General features: G+C 40.7%; 1 protein-coding gene across 1 annotated transcript in view; it reads right to left on the bottom strand.

Annotated features, from left to right (window-relative positions):
* Positions 1–16,182, bottom strand: part of C2H5orf22 (chromosome 2 C5orf22 homolog) — a 74,620-nt gene that overhangs the window by 51,431 nt on the left and 7,007 nt on the right. Inside the window, exons 2-3 of the mRNA XM_033934988.1 lie at positions 11,331–11,476; positions 4,271–4,420 (exon numbers count right to left, since the gene is read on the bottom strand). Of these exons, the coding sequence (XP_033790879.1) occupies positions 4,271–4,420; positions 11,331–11,476 (296 nt within the window). The remainder of the gene's footprint in view (positions 1–4,270; positions 4,421–11,330; positions 11,477–16,182) is intronic.

The following is a 16,182-nucleotide window of genomic DNA, read 5'->3' as shown; positions in this document are numbered from 1 at the left end:
TTGGATCAAGAGAGCCCCCTCTATAATATGTGTGCTTGCATATCTTTTGTAGATAAGAGCAGCACAGCTGTAATAAATCAACTGCACACACACCATTTCAGCACTGAAGCTGGCTAATAAAATGCCGCTGCTTAACAATGCCTTGGAGTGCATTCAGCTGTAGCTCAGAAGGCACACTGAATCTCCATTCCAAGATATCAATGTAATGATGGTGATAATGCGAGTGGTATTAGAAAGGACAGCAATGGAAGTTCCAATAAGAGAAAAAGCTATAAAGACATAGCCAAACCTTATATAAGCCACCGTTAGTGAAACGATTTGGCACAAATCTTTGGCTAAGTCTCTGCATCAGCATATGGCCACTAAGCTTAACAGACTACGAGAGTGGTTTGAAAAGTTTGGTAAAAAAGCAAGTTATGTTTAAATATTTTTATTAAATGTCAAAGTGCATGCAAACATAGTGGACAAAACAGAACATTTTTCTTTTGTATACGCGCATTATATTCCCCACCATATCCCTTAATGCAAACCCAGTTCGCGAGCACTATAAATAGCCAAGAATCAATGTCACATATTTAAAAGTCGACCCTGTGCTTGAGGAGTGAGATCCATCCAGAAGTGTTCCCAAATCGCCTGGAAGTGACGGCCCTGACCCTTGTCAAGGTCTGCAAAGTATCTATGTTCCAAAGAGGCTTGAATGATTATCAACTCGAAAGGGTCCAGAGAAGAGCGACTAAAATGGTTAAGGGGCTGGAGGAGTTGCCGTACAGCGAGAGATTAGAGAAACTGGGCCTCTTATCCCTTGAAAAGGAGACTGCGAGGAGACTGCTGGGCAGGATGGAATCATTGGTCTGACCCAGCAGTGGCAATTCTTATGTTCTTATCACGATCTCCATTGACTATAGGTCGGTGGCTCAGTAGACAACCAATTGGTCAAAATGGCCTTTTTGCTCAGTAGCATCACTCTAGCCACAAATCCCGACAATCCTTTGGGTTTAGGAGATGTTACCTGGTAAAATCCAAAAAGTGCTCTGGGCGTGGGCGACCACTGCCTGTCCCATAATGAGGTAGTGTACTGACCCAAACAGTTCCAAAACTGAGTAATACGTGAGCAGGTCCAAAACATATGGCCCAGTGTGGCATGAGCCCGCGTACATTTAGGACAGTTATGAACTGGAGTAATGCCCATCCGGTATGCTCTCATAGGTGGAATATAGAGCCGGAGAAAGAACTTAAGTTGAAGTTCCCAATGCAGGTAAAAAACAAGTTAAAGTTAAGGAGGGGAGTGTGGCATAGCGGTTAGAACTATAGCCTCGGCACCCCACGGTTGTGGGTTCAAACCCTGTAATGCTCCTTGTGCTCCTGGGCAAGTCACTTAATCCTCCACTGCCACAGGTACATTAGATAGATTGTGAGTCCACTGGGACAGATAGGGAAAATACTTGAAGTACCTAAGAACATAAGAATTGCCGCTGCTGGGTCAGACCAGTGGTCCATCGTGCCCAGCAGTGCGCTCACGCGGCGGCCCTCTGATCAAAGATCAGTGCCCTGAGACCAGCCCTACCTGAGCACGTTCCAGTTCAGCAGGAACTTGTCTAACTTTGTCTTGAATCCCTGGAGGGTGTTTTCCCCTATGACAGACTCCGGAAGAGCGTTCTAGTCTTCCACCACTCTCTGGGTGAAGAAGAACTTCCTCACGTTCGTACGGAATCTATCCCCTTCAGCTTTAGAGAGTGCCCTCTCGTTCTCCCCACCCTGGAGAGGGTGAACAATCTGTCCTTATCTACTAAGTCTATTACCTTCAGTACCTGTATGTAAACCACTTTGAATATGGTTGTAAACAAAAAAATGGTGTACAAGTCCCAGCCCCTTAAACAAAGTGGTCTCCATCAAGAGCTATGCACTTATCCCAGCAAGTTTCCAGTTTTTTTTTGTAAGCTATTTTTCCTATGATACAAAAAAACTGGAAACTCGCTGGACTAAGTGCATAGCCCTCAATGGAGACTACATTGTTTAACTTACTTTTTTTTTTACCAAACTTTTCAAACCATCCTCATATTTCTATCTTGCACATATACTGTAACTGAGAGAGGACATCTCTTCATGCATAGTATATTAGGTGTGCAGTAAGCCAATGTTCATGCTTACCAACTCCAAGCAGAGAAAGGTGTGTAGTCAAGCCTCAGTGCTTGGTTAAAGAGCAGATCAGAATAATTTTCTAACTCGGAATCAGAGCAGGGTCTATTTATAGTATATCACCAGGCCACAGATGTACTGAGGATATACCAAAGTAATTCACTACACACCACAAATACCTTCTATACAAAAGCATTACAGGTCAGACACAAATGTATTTAAACACCCACTGGCATTTATTAAAAGTATTTGGCTCCTTTTTTGTTTCCTGTTGCCAGAACTCTTAAAATATGTGAGCCATGTTCATCATACAGTGAAATTTAAGTTCACTATCTACAATGCATTCATTCAACTACAGCTTTACATGACAAACTGAATGTTCTGTTTTTATACAGCTGTGTGTTTGATTTTGTAAAGATCGTGTTACAAGTATTTTGTATAAAATCTTATAAATATAATTTTTTTAAAAAAAGTAAAATTTGGACATCTCTATACTATTTTACTTTGAGGCAAAAAAGCATATGCTGTGAAACTCTGTATAACAAAAACAGTTTCTGAAATAGCATAAGAACATAAGAATAGCTTTACTGGGTCAGACCAATGGTCCATCTAGCCCAGTAGTCTGTCTTCCCAGTAGCCAATCCTGGGAAATAGTAGTAACATTCCATGCTACCGATCCAGGGCAAACAGTGGCTTCCTCCATGTCTGTCTCAATAACAGACTATGGACTTTTCCCCCAGGAAATTCTCCAAACCTTTCTTAAAAACAGCTATGTTAACTGCTCTTACCACAACCTCTGGCAACGTGTTCTAGAGCTTAACTATTCTGAGTAAAAAAATATTTCCTTCCATTGGTTTTAAAAGTATTTCCTGGTAACTTCATCAAGTGTCTCCTAGTCTATATAATGTTTGATGGAGTAAAAAAAAATAATAAGAATTCGATCCACTTGTACCCATTTTACACCACTAGGAAAGTAGGGTCACTAGTAACTCTGTAGAGGAGGAGGATGACTCTCGAATCATCAACATGCTACAAATGGCTGACAGCACTAACTGGTAATAAGGTTTGAAACTAGGCTATCAAAACAGTGATGTGCCAAATGTCATTTGTAAGTATAAGGTACTAATCGAAAGACACTTTGTGAAATCCTGGCACAGAATTAAGAGTTGTTGTCATCAATGTAAAATAAAGGTGCACAACTCTTTAAGAAATCTCTTGAAATGGGGCAATAAGAAACGCTTTAGGTGAATCTCTTCATGAAAAGGCAGTTAATAAATCCCAAATAAATAAATGAAATGCCACTTAAAGCAATCTAATCTAATCTTCAATTTCTTTATTGCACTATACCAATAAAGGTTCAAGGTGATTTACAACAATAGAGCCCATCCAATCAATATGGGGAATTACAACAATATAAAAGTGTACATCAGTAAAACAAAGGAAATAAAGTTTTCAGCTTCTTAAGAAATCTCGTATAGCGTGGCTCTGTTCTGATAGTCAACGGTAAACTATTCCAAATTCTGGTTACAGAATTAACATATATAAAATGATCTCATGTGTGTAAAAATAACTAATAAAGCTTTTTGACTCGTGACGTGTGCTCAGAATTGTGTAGCCCAGCCAAAGATCACAGATCCATATAGCTGGATGCACCAGCTATATGGATCTAAGATCTTTGGCTGGGCTACACAATTCTGAGCACATGTCACAAGTAAAAAAGCTTTATTAGTTATTTTTACACAAATGAGATCATTTATATATATATATATATATATATATATATATATTTATCACAGTTTCTTTGATCTCTAGTTCATGAGTTTATTCCCCTTACACTTGGTGATTAAGCCACAGAATTAACATAACATAGCATGAAACTGATGTTTGTATTTTATATCTTTGATAGCAGGAAATCTCAATAGAAAAGATATGTATTCTTGATGAAGAGAAATGTGAATGAAAGAGAGCGTAAGAATTTCTGATGAATTAGAAAGCAAAATATGAGATTCAGTACAGGTTATTTTAAATGTTATATGAGCTTTTATAGGTAACCAATGAAGTTTATGATGGAAAAGTATGACAGTATCTGAAAATCATTCTAACTGCATTGGGTGGAAAGCTGGGCATGTATTACCTTATAGTGGTGGTAGAAGCATCCTTACCCACCAAGAAGCAATGCTTGCCTTCACGGATTTGTTGTGCCCATGTTGGGTGAAGCCAGATTACTTGAGAGAAGTGACCAGCATAAACTGCAGGCATAATCCAGTTCTCAATGCTAAGCTCACTGTGAAAAAGTAAAGGAATTGTGGTTTTAAAATCTAGTCAGTGACTATGGACAAGCGTCAAGAACGCCAACATGGGAAATGCACGACTACCACAATTTACTAATTGAATCCATACAAAGGGGGCAATCGTCAGGACTCCTTCAGTCTGAATTACAAAAATCCTAAGCAAAAGGCTACAAACATTGTTACTCCTGGGAGAATTATGTGTACCTATCCCCACTTCCACAACCCTCCAATATCCCCTACCCCACCTCATCTTTCATATGTCTTCTTACGCTGTTGTTTCCTCCCCCTCATATCCCCCATCCCCTTGCTGTCCTTCCTTACAAGTCTCTTTACCCTCTGTTTGAACACAGCCCTTCCCCTACCCCCTTCTCCTCTGACTTATTTCCCCTTCCAAATATGCTGTGCTCCCATTTTTCATTAGTCCCTTGGCCTCCAATATAGTAACTTCCCTGGCTTCTCACCCTAAAAGCTGTCTCAACTAGCACTATAGTTCTTGGACCAGGCGACTCTCCCCGGTTGAAACTCAGCTGCTGCTGAAGTCTTCTAGCACTGACATCGCCCATCCACTTTAAAAGATCATACAAGTTGTCTTACAATGCTAATTATTAAACTTGGATTAGTGATATCAGCAGTGAAATGGCATACAAATGCAACAGTTTGATGCATTTGGCAGACAGCATTGCCTGTACCTTTTTCCTAGGGTTACCAGACGTCTGGGAAAACCCAGACATGTCTTCTATCTATCTGACCCAGACAGAAGGCATTGCCCTGCTCTTTGCTAATTGAATAAGATGGAATCTAAATTTTTGCTAAAAAAAGATTAGGGTCTTACCTTGGTAATCTTTCTTGAAGATGTTTCTAGTGGTCCTGGACGCAAGGGTCTTGTAGCTGAACTTGCAAGTTGCCTGCAGAAAACTGTCAATCATGTTTTCCAACTCCACCTCCTTCCCAGGGAGCTACTCTTGTACAAAAGGTCTTTTATTAGAACTCTACTCAATTGCTAACAGGAAGGAAGGAAGAATATGGAGAAAAATCGCCAATACCACAATTCTCTTCTGTAACAAGCATAGGAACATAAGAACATAAAAATAGCCTTACTGGGTCAGACCAAAGGTCCATCAAGCCCAGTAGCCTGTTCTCATGGTGGCCAATCCAGGTCACTTGTACCTGGCCAAAATCCAAGGTGTATCAATATTCCATGCTATCAATACAGGGCAACATTATAACATCCAAACATATGCAACTAGAACCAATTATGTATTGATCTCAAAGCTACTCACATGACCTGCAACAAGCAGAGACTTAAACCAGACAGTATGATCATGATGATCTACCAATGCATCATCTTGCTTTTTTTCTCTCAGTTCCTCTGAGAGACCGAAAATTCTTCAAATTCTGATTGATCCTAAGGCAGAAGGCAGCAAAGCTCATACATTTCTATACCAAGTAGGGTAAATATAGTCAATTATTGATATTCAATTCATTAAAATGCTATACCAAGAATACCATAACATAAAATTAATTGAATAATTTATTGATTTCCTTAATTCAATTCATATCCTAAAAACTAACAAAATTTATTTCATCTAAATTTAAAATCTACAATAACATGTAATACAAAGTGCAACTAATAACAAAATCATAGGCTGGGGAAAGCTACAGGTACTATCTAAAGGTTTAAAGTTAGAGTCCATCAATCAATCTTCAAGGTTCTTAATGATGTTAAGTTTTGAAGCCATTCAGGCCCAATGAAGCTCACTTAACTTGATGATGAGTCAATTAAAGTCCCAATATCTCCTTTAGTAATCTGTAGGCTTGACCAGGCCAGTTGTTCCTTTTAGTAATGATCCAATTAGAAATGCTTAATCAGTTCTGAGGTTCTCTCTTCTTAATCCTTAAAGTTATCCAGTTTTAATTACTTATATTGTTCAATCAGCATATGCCTTCAACTCCAGCTAAGTTTCAGTTGAGTCCATCATCAGGGAGGTTGAAGATATAAGTACTAAGATAATAATAAGAGTTTTCTAAATACTACAACTAGTGAATTTACTATAGTTAAATTCATTCTAATAACCATTAATCCTCAGTTCCTAGTTATGAATACCTAACTTACAACTTTTACCTGAAATTACTTCTGATACAGATCTCCGGCTGAAAGTTTCTGCTGGGAAACATCAAGTGAGGGAACTACCACCACAGAGCTCCTTATATAGGAGGAGACTACCTGATCATATGACTCCCAATAACCTATCCCATGGGAGCTTAATTGTCATCCAAAGAATCGAATTAAATTAGCACAGGCTGCCACCGTGGATGGCTTCTTCATTCTGAGCAAATGTGGTAACGACCAAGTCCGAATACTCCTTGCTCGTCAGGGCTGCCCACTCAAGAGCTATGCCATAAGCCCAAAATGTTCCAGATACTCGATAGGGACCGATCCCTGAGTGAGAAGATCCATTTGGATTGGAAGTCTGAGGCCATTGTCCTTCTGCAGATGAAATATATCTGCATACCATAGTCTGTGAGGCCAATTGGGTGCTACTAGGACCATCAAGCTGGGATGGATCACAGACCTCTGAATGACTCGACTGAGCATGGGCCATGGGGGAAACATGTATAAGAGCTTGTTCTCTAGGCATGGTTGGACTAATGGGTCTAATACCTCGCTTCAGAGCTTGTATCTTCAGCTGTAAAAACGAGGCATCTTGGTGTTCACTGCCAAGGCCATCAGATCCATCTGTGGAGGCCCCCAGTGCCCAACTATGGCATTGAATGCCTGTGGAAGCAGAGACCATTGCCCAGAGTCTGTTGACTGAGAAAGTTGACCTGCATATTTTCCATTTCTGCTGAGAGCCTGCAAAAGAGACTCTGAACACCAGAAGAGAAGCTGAGCTTCCAGACACAACGGGGCACTTTTGGTGTCTCCTTGCCTGTTGACATTGTCTGAGAAGACTGACCGACTTGCCCTCCAGAGACTTCTCCAATGCCTAAGATGTGAGAAGAATGGCTCCGAGTTCCAGACGAGTGAGAAGAATGGCTCCGAGTTCCAGGACCACTTCTGTTGAGCCAACGTTCCTGTACTAGGTGACCGCTGCAGTGAACCTTCTCCCCCCAACTATAAAGGCTGGCATCAGTCATTAGTATCTCCCAGGAGGAGATGCCAAGAGGCATGCCCCTGGAAAGGGCAGGTGGCCTCAGCCACCACTTCATGCTGCTCTTTGCTGTAGGAAGCCAGAGGAGCGGCTGTTGTAGTGAGTATGACTGATGAGAGCGAGAGAGAAGAGAATTCTGGAGAGGTCTTATGTGGGCTCTTGCCAAGGAAACACCTTTATGGTCGCCGCCTTTAACCCCAGGACCTACAGATAATGTCACACCATGGAAGCCAGTTTCTGTAGTAGCTCCAAAATCTGCTTCTGGAGTTTCAGTCTGCATGGCTCTGGAAGAAACACTTGGTCAAAGGCCATGTCAAACAAGACTCCCATGTACTCCAGGCACTAAGTCGGTTCCAGCTGACTCTTCTTGAAGCCGACTATCTAGCCAAAGCTCTGGAGGAGTTGCACCACTCTCGAAAATGCCAGCTTGCCTTCCTCCTGGATGAAGTTCAGATAAGCCAATCATCCAAATATGGGTGCACTTGAATATCAGCTTTGTGCAGGTGCACTGCTACCACTACCATCACCTTGGTAAAAGTGTGAGGTGCCATGGCCAGGCTGAAGGGGTACTGAAAATGCTGCTCCAGTACATGAAAAGTCGCAAGTTCCTCCTGTGAGCCAGGAAAATGGGAATGTGATAACAGACTTCTATCAGAACGAGGGAGGCAAGAAAATTCCCTAGAGCCACAGCCACTATGACCAATTGAACGGTCTCCATGTGGAAGTGCGGTATCTTCAAAACCACATTGAGCTCTAGAATTAGTCTGCAGTCATCCGAGCCATTCTTTGGCACAATGAAGTATATGGAGCCCAAGTCTGTGTCTGGGACCAGTTCTATGGCGCAGAGCCAGAAGCCTTTTTACCTTAGCCTGAACTTTGAGGGCTCTCTCCAGCCAGCTGGAGGCTTCACGAAGTGGTCTGGCGGTGGGGCACAGAACTCGATTTTGTCTAGAAATCGGTGGTCTGCATGGAGACCAGACCGACCAAAAGGCTGACAGCCTGCCCCCTATCTGGGGAAGCTCAGCCTCTGGCCTGGCGTCATTGTGTTTTCTTAGTAGCAGGTGAGGAACAAGAGTGCAAGGTTTGCTGTCTCCTGCCCCTGCTGAATCTGACGTGATCCTTGGTGGAGATAGCATAGGCCGAGACCTTGCTCATAACTCTGATAAAATCATACAGAGCATCAGCAATATAATTCACCCCAGAGAGGAGTTTGGGGGGATCTTCTCCATCTATTGAGTCAGAAGCCAGAGACAGGCAAGTATGACAGACGCGTCCGTAATTCCTAGAGCCAAAGCTTCAAATTAACGCTTGAGGAGCAAGTCCATATTGTGGTCCTGAGGATCCTTTAGAGGTTCATTGAATCTACTTTCGGCTTAACAAACAGCTGCTGGAAATCTTGCGCCATCATGTACAGCTTTTCATAGTTCTAGCCACTCTAAAGAATCCCTTTGGCGACTCCCAGTGATCAGTAACCAGCTTGGTGATGTTTGGATATGAGGGAAAAAACATGGTCGGAGCCACAGAACTGCTCATAACTGAGCACTGAGAAGAAGCTGATGGGGTTTCGAGCTTTAACTCTTGCAGCGAGGTGGAAATAAAGCTCGAAAGTGCAGAGGCCCTGAACAACTGGCACATCGTGGTGCTTTCTCCCTGATCCAGTGTCGCCACCACGATCGCTGTCCTCCTGCATGGAAGAAGACTGCCAGGGAGACTTCATCCTGGGAGAAAAGTGGCATGGAATCAGACTCGCTATCCTCCCAGTCTGAGACAGACTGAACCTCCTGGACCAAATCTGCGTCGTCAGATCAAAAACATTTCTGAGCAACTTGCTCGCAGAAAACAAATTGAGGTGGCAGGAACAGCTCCCTGGGAAAGAGTTGTTGGAAAACATGACTGACAGCTTTCTGCAAACAACTTGTTGGTTCAGATACAAGACCCTAGTGTTCAGGACCACTCGACACATTGCACTAGAAAGTGAATTATTGTCAGGCATTAGTAAACAGTCCCTTACGTTTCATTGAATACAAGTTAACATTATCTTGAACCAATTTTACAAACTGGATTTCCTAATGATCTAAGGAGTTTACCCCCACTTTTGCAAAACAGTAGCACCGGCCATAGCTCCCATGCTCATAGAATTCCTATGAACGTCAGAGCCGTTACTGCCGCAGCCCACGCTACAAACCGTACTACAGTTTGGTAAAGGGGGGGGGGGGGTGAAATTGTTGACATTTCACAAGAAATTAAAAACTATTCTTATTTCCAGTTTAAGTTATGATTAGAGTGTGCAAGTAGTACATAGTTATAGAAAAGCATTATAGTGTTTTAAGGGCTTACTTGGTAGGTAGTGTTTTCCCTTGTGGTGAAAAGGTCTAGTGGGGTGAAATATATTTTTTATTTAATGGCTGGTGGGCTACCTGCAACTAGCTTTTCTTGCAACAATGAAGAGTACTGGGGTGAAATTCATTTCAGATTTATAGTAAAATAGGGTGTCCTTTACTAAAGATTAGCACACATTTTATCTGCTGGAGGGCCTATAGGAATAAAATGGGTCCTGTGGCAGATAGCAAAACAGCTAGTCTTTAGTAAAAGGCCCCCATAGTAAATAATGGCAGATATTATGGTAAATCAAATCCTGTTTTAAAAAATAATCTGTAACAATTATTCCCTTGACTGTCCGGGAGGATCCCCAGTTGGTCAAGTTTTCAAGGCATCCACAATGAAAATTTATGAAATAGATTTCCATGCACTGCCTCTGTTTCAATGAACTACTCTTCAGGCATAGTCGCCTGGAAACCTGACTGGCATGGAGTCTTCCAGTGAGAAAACAGCAAGACAAACTAGATCCAATGTGGAGAATAAAACACAAAACAAAACAAAGAAAAATCCAACGGGTCTGCAGTAAAAGGTGAACACCAAAAACAAAGAAAGGACTGCAGAGTGGAATGTACAAGGTACAGGAATCGTTATCCATAAAAATGACTCTCATATACATGCAGCACCCACACAGTGTGACAGCCCGGAAGAAGAACTTCTTGCTTTCGATTTATAAATTTTAATTATTTTACACTACAACGTTGTTCTTCGCATGACTCTCTAAATGTGATACATTGGATATCCCGGACCCCTGAAGGAGTGTTTCTCCGAAACATGGACCTTGTTGGGTCCATACTCCAGGTATATGAGAGCCATTTTTATGTATCACAATTTTGCATAGACTTTTAATAAAGATTCCTGTACCTTGTACATTCCACCCTGCAGTCTTTTCTTTGTTTTTGAATAAAAACAATAACAATAATCTTTACTACTACATATCCCAAGGATTAAAAACTGATGCTTGACATGGCCATGTTTCTCCGTCCAAAGTTAAAAACAGCATGTACAGCATAATGTAGAGAAATCACAGAACCAACATTGATGGTGCTATAAATACCAGTAAAAGAATCTAAATTACACTTAACATGAATAAAAGCATAAATAATGAGTCAATACAAATAAATAGAAGAATCAATTATATAAGAACCAATTGAAACAATAAATAGTACAAAAACTAATTAAAATGAGCATAAAGATGGCTTATCCATCCGATGTAAAGCCACAAGCATCACCAAACTGGTAATTTGTTAATGATTAGTGCAAGCTACCTGCTGTTGAGCCCACTGAAGTAAAATTCTTAACAAATGACCCATTAATGGCATGGAGTAAGAACATTAAATTCTAAGCTGGCATTAGGCCCCAGGTTAAGGGTTACCTAAACAGAGATTCTTTGTCAAAGACTGTGTCCGCAGGCATATTGACAGGAATAAGAAGGTCTGGGTGGGAATCAAAATGAACAAAGCTGATGTTTCTGATGGGCAGATGTTTCGAACCAATGGCACGATAGATAAATGGCAGAACCTAGAACCAAAAGAACAGCAAAACGTGAGAAAAACAGTTCTACTAATCATAAATCACAATTCAACCCAATTCACCAGCTGTAATTGAGACCCTGGTTAACATTAAAATATCTCAATTGTTTTCTCATACAGAAACTAACATTCTGTGCACATTTTACCTGCAATAAGCAATAGACATGCTTCTGAAATGTAGGCATTTCAGATTTTATTAAACGCTTTTGGGCAATATTCAAAAGCACTTAATTGGAGAGCAGCAATCGGCTATAATACAGAATGTTGCAAATTAAACCTGCTTATGGGATGTTGAGCTGAGGTGTGAAATAAGGCTGTGAAGGAGGATACGGCTGAGTCTGTGTGAGTTGTGGGTCAAGATCTTATCCGATACCTGCTGATTTTCATGATTTATCAAGATTTCTAAATTAAATTCTTGATTTATAATTCAAAGGAAAATTCATAAGAACTTTTTAAGTGTATTTCAGAATTTAAACTGGATTTTTGTGATTCCTGTTACTAAAAGGAAATATTAAATACTGGGAAATAGAGAATTTTAATCCCTTCACTGTGTAAGACACTTTTTGCATTTTATTGAACTTTGGGACTGAGAAACACTCTCTGGTTTTAAAGAGCCACCTAGTCAAACTCTTACCTGTGGTTCTAGATATCCTGGAACAAATTGGTATTAAGTTGAAAGACATGACATGTTTGTTTGAGGTTTGAATATTAATCACTAACTATAATGGTGTCATCAATGTAAATCTGATCACACATGAATGGTAAATTAGCTTCACTATTCCTTTATATTTAAATTTAATTTACCTGGTTTAAACAACATCTGATAACAATTATTGCACATACCTATTTAGTTTTCTTTCATCCACAAATGTTGTTTTTTTAAAGTTGCAACAAATGAATACAAATATTTAAATGTTTAACCTCTGTGTTGGTGTGATTTGAAGGGGAAACCTGTTACAACATCTTATATATTTTAATAATTAAACTGTAATGTAATTGCATCACATCACCATTATCGATCAAAGGAAAGGTCCAGCTAGGCTTGGGAGAGCCTTTACTTATTCCCGAATATGAGCTTTAAGAAACAGATAACTTTTTTGGTGTGGCCCAGCATGATTTTCCCTCATGCTTACAAACAGCTTTGCTATCAAAAAGTTTACACCTGAACCTTTCCTCTCACATATTTGTTTCTCCACAAGGACTGTTCCAGCAGTTGTTAATGGAACCCACATGGGATGGGTTCATACTGGACTTATCCCCTCTTCTACTAAACCGCGCTAGCGGTTTTAGCGCAGGGAGCCACGCTGAATGGCCTGTGCTCCTCCCGACGCTTATAAGAACTCTATGAGTGTCGAGAACAGCACGGCTCCCCATGCTAAAACCACTGGCGCGGTTTAGTAAAAGAGGCCCTTAGTGCTTATATACGGGGAAAGTGTTTCTGATGTTAGATTGGTTGATCATCTGGCATCCAGTGATCACTGCATGGTACGGTTTAATAATAAGACAAATATAGAGAGGGCTTATTCAAACGTAAAAGTTCTAGAGTTAAAAAAAACTAAATGTGTTCGGATGGGGATTACGTCAAGGAATTGTTATCTGGAAAGAGTAGAAATGCAGTGGGCAAAACTGAAAGGAATTATTTTAAGGGCGACAAACCTTTTTCTGAGGAAAGTAAGTAAAAGGAAGAGAAAAAGAAGGCCGCTTTGGTTCTCAAAAGTAGTAGCACAGAAGCTAAGGAATAAGAGGTTAGCTTTCATAAACTACAAAAGATCGCAGAAAGAGGAAGACAGGCAAAAATATCTGAAAAAGTTAAGAGAGGTTGGTTGAGTAGTCAGGAGAGCAAAGATACAAATGGAAGAAAAAAATAGCTGACACGGTACAACGGGGAGATATGACTTTTTTTTAGATATAGCAGTGATAGGAAGAAGTGCAAATGTGGCATTGTGAGACTCAAAAGTGAAGGAGAGAAATATGTAGAAGGTGATAAAGAAAAAGCTGAATTGCTTAACAAATATTTCCATTCTGTGTTCATGGCTGAAGCACCAGCAGCAGGACCGCAGAAGACAAATGCGAATAGGGATTAAGGACCCTGATCGATTTTTAGAGGGTTGTGTTTGTAAGGAGCTAGTTAAATTAAAGGTAGACAAAGCAATGGGGCCGGATGGTGTACATCAGAGGGTGCTAAAGGAACTTATGGAAGTTCTGGTGGCTCCGCTGACTGACCTTTTCAATGCTTTTCTAGAGTTGGGAGTGGTACTGGAGGGCTGGAGAAGGGTGGATGTGGTCCCTCTACACAAAAGTGAAAGTAAGGAAGAAACTGGGAATTACAGGCCAGTAAGTCTGACTTCTGTGGGGAGCAAATTAATGGAAATAACTTTAAAACAGAAAATAGTGAAGTTTCTGAAATCCGGGATTACAGGACCAGAGACAACATGAATTCACTAGAGGTAGGTCTTCTCAGACCGATCTGATTCATTTCAGTGACTGGGTGGCCAGAGAATTGGGTAGAGGGAGTGCGCTAGATGTGGTGTATTTAGATTTTACAGAGTAACAAAAAAACTCCAATGTAACTACAGTAGATTTCGGTGTCCAGAGAAAGAAAGAAAGAAAAAAACAAACAAAAAATACTGCAGAGATTATGCACCACATCTACATAAAGGAGATTTATTCCAATAAAGACTTGTCATCAAGTACATCATCTCTGCAGTAATTTTTTTTTTGTTTATTTCTCTGTATTCAGATTTTAGCAAAGCCTTTGACAATTTTCCATATACAAGTCTAATAAATAAACCGAGTGCCCTTGGGATTGGCTCCAAGGTGACGGGCTGGGTCAAGAACTGGTTGAGTTGAAGATGACAGAGGGTAGTGGTTAATGGAAATCGCTCTGAGGAAAGGGATGTTACTAGTGGTGTGCCTCAAGGTTCTGTTCTAGGGCCTGTTCTTTTTAATATTTTTATAAGTGATATTGCCGAAGGGCTGTCAGGTAAGATTTGCTTCTTTGTGGATTATACTAAAATCTGCACTAGAGTAGACACCCCAGATGATGTGAATAACATGAAAACAGACCTAGCGAAGCTTGAAGAATGGTCTGAAATTTGACAGCTAAAATTTAATGCTAAGAAATGCAAAGTTATGCATTTGGACTGCAAAAACCCAAAGGAACAGAATAGTTTAGGAGGTGAAGAACTTACGTGCACAACAGAAGAGCGGGACTTGGATGCAATTGTATGTGATAATCTTAAGGTGGCCAAACAGTTTGAAAAGGTGACGACGAAAGCTAGAAAGATACTAGGGTGCATAGGAAGAGGTATGGCCAGTAGGAGAAAGACTCTGATGCACCTCATTTAGAATATTGGTACAATTCTGGAGGCTGCACCTTCAAAAAGATATAAAATGGATGGAATCGGTCCAGAGGAAGGCTACTAAAATGGTGTGTGGTCTTCATCATAAGGTGTATGGGGACAGACTTAAAGATCTCAATATGTATACTTTGGAGGAAAGGCGGGAGAGGGGAGATATGATAGAGATGTTTAAATTACATTTTGGTGGTGGTGGAGTTTTTTGCCAATGAAAAGAATTTATGCAGCTTTGAATCATTATTGATTGTTGAGCATTTATGCAATTTGAGGCTTTTTCTCCACCTTTCTGTATCAAATGATTATCGAGGGACCATGTAGGGGTGGTTCCTTCCTCACACACCTGAAGGTTAGGCCTCTCCCTGACGTCATAAAGCCTGAACAATTTTTCCAACATGAACCACTGTCTGCAAGAAATCTTTCCAGCATGAACCATGCAAGAAGAGAAAAAGAAGAAATCATCTTTGCTGCCTGCCAGATGCATTCTGGGTATGTTCACCAGAACTATGTGTTTCTCCAGTCAAGGACATCTGACTATGCCTACATGCTCAGCCCGTGTGAACTTGGGGAGTCATCAGCTTCTATGCTAAGAAGGCACCTCTCTCCCAAGGCCTGTACGAGACTTTACACAGAAAGGCTATTGATTCAGGTTCTCTTTTTGGATTGGTCCTGAGAGGTCATCTGATGAAAAACTAAGGAGAAGGTGTCTAATTAATTGCTAGTCTGTGCTGAGGTGTAAGGGAGCTTGGATCTTAGCATAGGGTTCTCTGCGCACACCTTCTAATAATTAAGACCTGATAAGTTACCTCTTGTGATTGGCTCTCTTCCCGAGAGTGAATAAACAGGACTTTTATACATACCTGGTTTTCATATCACCTAAGGAACTATTGCTGACAGACTTTACAGCTCACTTCAGTAAATAACGGACTCTTACTGACCGGAAGAAATTCTACATCATGCTACGCCAAGGAAAAGGACTGATTCCATCTCCCAGAGGCTTGACCGGAAGAATGGTGAGCAAGGAATCATATTTTCCTTATCAGCTGGGCTAGTTAGATCTCTGATTGCTTTTCAGGAAAGGAGATGTTAATTACTCTTGGTGATAAGGTAAAATTATGGTCATACCTGTTAATTTTCTTTCCTTTAGAAGCAGCAGATGAATCCAGACTAGTGGGTATAGCTCACATCGACCAGCAGGTGGAGATAGAGAACTGATTAACAGTTGGCCTTAAAGCCTGGTGTTCTTTCTGTTGATTCAGTTATGCACTTTGCCCAAGCATCCCGAAGGAGAATGAGCAGCCACAAACTCCATTCCAGTAACAAACGTGCCCTTCTCATT

Source organism: Geotrypetes seraphini, chromosome 2 (assembly GCF_902459505.1).
Source record: "Geotrypetes seraphini chromosome 2, aGeoSer1.1, whole genome shotgun sequence".
Taxonomy (NCBI): Eukaryota; Metazoa; Chordata; class Amphibia; order Gymnophiona; family Dermophiidae; genus Geotrypetes; species Geotrypetes seraphini.
This window is presented reverse-complemented; position numbering and strand designations above follow the sequence as displayed.